The sequence below is a fragment of the Sorex fumeus genome, unplaced genomic scaffold (assembly GCF_029834395.1).
Source record: "Sorex fumeus unplaced genomic scaffold, SorFum_2.1 ptg000129l, whole genome shotgun sequence".
Taxonomy (NCBI): Eukaryota; Metazoa; Chordata; class Mammalia; order Eulipotyphla; family Soricidae; genus Sorex; species Sorex fumeus.
In genome coordinates, this window is record NW_026606186.1 from 7,819,087 (window position 1) to 7,822,709 (window position 3,623).

At 37.6% G+C, this 3,623-nt stretch overlaps 1 protein-coding gene across 1 annotated transcript; it reads right to left on the reverse strand.

Moving 5' to 3' along the window:
- Positions 1 to 831: 831 nt before the first annotated feature.
- On the reverse strand, positions 832 to 1,794 carry LOC130045728 (olfactory receptor 1J4-like). The gene has a single exon (XM_056138565.1). It carries the CDS (start codon positions 1,792 to 1,794, stop codon positions 832 to 834), a length of 963 nt encoding a protein of 320 aa, XP_055994540.1.
- Between the last annotated feature and the right edge of the window lie 1,829 nt (positions 1,795 to 3,623).

The window sequence follows — 3,623 nt, forward strand, 5'->3', positions numbered from 1 at the left end:
CTCAACAAAATCTTAACAAACAGAATAGAGCAGTTAATTTTATATGAAACTATCCTTTTTTAAAGGACCAACCCCAGATATACTTTGAGGCCCTGGGCATTCCCCCAAATTCTTGACTTTCGGTGGGTTAAATGCTTGGGTCTAGCAATACAGAGCTCCACGGGGCTACCATGACCGCATACATGTAAGGAAATAAAGTTAGGATTAACTGAAATATTTAAAAACTGGAAATTTGATTAACATGATCAATATTTAAACTATAACACTCATTTTAGTTGTCTCATTCCGTTAAGGAGAAGAAACTGAAAAAGTAATGGAGGTCTACAGAGATCATACATAGGGTAGGGCATTGGCTTTGCATGTGGCCAATCCAAGTTCAATCCCTGGTACCTGACATGTTCCTCTGAGCACTGCCAGGAGTGACCCGTGAGCTCAGAGCCAGGACTAAACCCTTACCACTATCACATGTAGCCTAAAAACCAAAAAAAAAAAAAAAAGCAAACAGAAACTAAATAAAATTAAATTAAAATGAATGAATTTACTTAGAACTATTGGGATTGGAATTCTATGCTGCCAGATGAAATCTTAACCTCTTCGTGAAGATCCTAAAGTTCTATACTTGGTGAAACAATGCATTATGAGTGATAACCACCGGTAAAAAATAAATATTTGTCACTGAACATCAGTTTGGGTAAGCTGATAATGGTCAGCAGAATGTCATAGGAGAATTCCAACCTCGTTAAGATGTGTGTGAAGACAGTTTCAGTGGAATACTCAGAATTCTAGAATAATAGTTTTCTTGTTCATTTGAATATATATTATCTAACACATTCACATTAAGTTATTTGGCTTAAAAGTCTTCATCTTATTAACAAACAATTTTAGAGCCTGCTTTATATCTTTGTTTCTCAGGCTGTAAATGAAAGGGTTCAGCATAGGGGTGACTATCATATACATGATGGAGGCAATTATATCTTTATTACTGGAAAGAGATGAAGAGGAGAAAAAATAAACCTCTGCAATGGTCCCATAGTACAAAGATACGACAAGAAGATGGGAACCACAGGTAGAAAGAACTTTGAAGAATCTCTTAGCAGAGGGATTTCTTAGGACAGTGGCCCATATACGAATATAAGAGCCCACGACACTAATGAAAGGCAGGAAAACAACCAGAATTCCCTCAGTGAAGATGGCCAGTTCGTTGACTGAGACATCTGAACAGCTCATGTTCAGGAGAACTGTGAGTTCACAAGAGAAGTGGGGCACGGCAATGCTGGAACAAAACGACACCTGGGACAAGAGGAGGGCATGTAACAGAGCATGGATAAAACTGAAGAACCAGGACCAACCTACTAATAAGGCACATCGTTCCTCCCTCATGATGGTTGTGTAATGGAGTGGTTGACAGATGGCTACGTATCTGTCATACGCCATCACTGTAAGAAGGAAATTGTCAATACACCCACAAAATATTATGAAAAATACCTGAGAAATGCACCCTGCATAGGGGATGGACTTGTGGTTAGTCTGCATGTCCATCAACATCTTGGGCATAGTGACAGATGAGAAAGACATATCATTGAAGGCCAAGTGGCTGAGGAAGAAGTACATGGGGGTGTGGAGACGAGAGTCCATTCTGATGAGCAGGATGATGAGCAGGTTCCCTAGTAGTGTGGCCAGGTATGACGCTAGGAAGAGGGTAAAGAACAAACCATGATGATCTGGTGGTACAGAGAGTCCTTGGAGGAAGAACTGGGATACTCTGGTCTCATTATCTCTCTTCATGTTGTTCATGTGTTTGCTGGGAATGAAAGTTAGAAAAGTCTAAGCCTTGAATAGCCATAAAATGAAAACACTGCCATTTTTATAAGAGCCTATACTTAGGTTTAGCCTATACTTCTGCTCATTTTCTTGTGTGAAACACAAGCTGTTAAGACATCTCACTCAATGAATTGGCCATCTTCACTAATGGAATAGTGGTTGCTTTCCTACCTTTAATCAGTGTTGTGGGCTTTTATATTCACTTATTGTGCAAATCACAGTCTTTTTCGGAATTCAGTGATATGGCACACCCTCACAATTAGTTAGATTTTCTTTTCTGACACCAGAAGGTATTTTTCTGTTACTCCAAAAAATACATTGGACAACAGCTTTGTACATCAGAGGACACAAGAGATGCAAAGTCTTGATGTTTAAAAAGTGTACATTTTATATCATGCCACTTCATCACAGTAAATTTTATATCATAAAGACACAGACATTCATTAAGAAGCATCAGACGTTTTTCCCTTAAAATGACATTAAACTCTTTACCAAGAACTAGAATAACAGTAAAACTGGTTGGAACCTAACTGAGCAGAGATATTTAACATTCTCTGTCACCAAAGTGTCCATCAATAATAATGGTGATGTGAAGTACTTATCATTAACATACACTACACTGAACATACTCCAGTGATTTTGCAGATAAGCTTTATTTAAATCCTCACAAAAAGGACAACAAAATTAGTATTATATTCATTTTAATTATGAGGAATAAATACATTTCTCATATAAGCAAATATATATCACTCATACAGAAATTTAAAAGGTGGAAGGACAAAGTGTATCTGGCAAAAATCTGCCACCTAGTCACCATGTGTAGCTCTCATACTACTCACTAGCTAACAGGACCAGATGTGTAATAAAATATTGTTCCACACCTCCAAGAGTTACCATATTTAATGCCATGGAATCCACTGTGTGTTTTCAACCATTTAAAAAAATAAATATCTGACACTGTGATTATATCTCAACTTATGTGCATGCTCTTCTTGATGTGAAAAAAACTTAGGCCTAAGAACATAAGTGACAGAATTGAGATCAAGCACTGTGCTATATGGACTCTAGATTCAATATTTCTTTGCAAGTTAGGTTAGATTTTAGGATTCTTAACATACTGGTGAGGAGGCAATCTCGATCAACATTCACATTCAAAACCGAAAGTACAGCAAGTTCTCCTCAGGGACCATGAACTTGAACCATGAACTTGCTCAGGGGTACTGATTCTATCAACTCATGATAAAAAGGAGAACAGTATCCTGACCCAACTCTGAAGGTCTTGTACTCACTGACATATTCCAACAAATCATTTACTGAGAAACCAGAATAAAAGAAACAGGTGATGACCAACCTGAGAACCTTGACTCAAGCAGGAATTTGTGTGTGAGACAGTGAGGCATGAGCTTTGGAAAAGAGATGCGGCGTGTTCACAAAGTGTGAGAAGGGCCAGTGCAGACAGATCCTCTTAGTCATCTACCTGTAATACTCCAGACAGTGAATAAATAAGAATCTCCAGTAAAAAATACACTTTCTTGGGGAAAGATAATAATGTTTCCTGTTTACTGAGTACTGGTTACATGGCAGGCGCAGTGCTAAATAATTTTAGTACTTTGTCCAACTTTATTCAATATAGCACTAAGATCAAGGATTAAATACCCATTAAATACCAGTGAGAAAACGGAATTTTACAGTAAAATACTTAGCTGATAAATAGACTCTAATTTAATGAATTGAGACATTGGTTAAAGGTATTGGTACATAAAACATTCCTATTAGTGTAAGTGGACATCAACCTGCTTGCT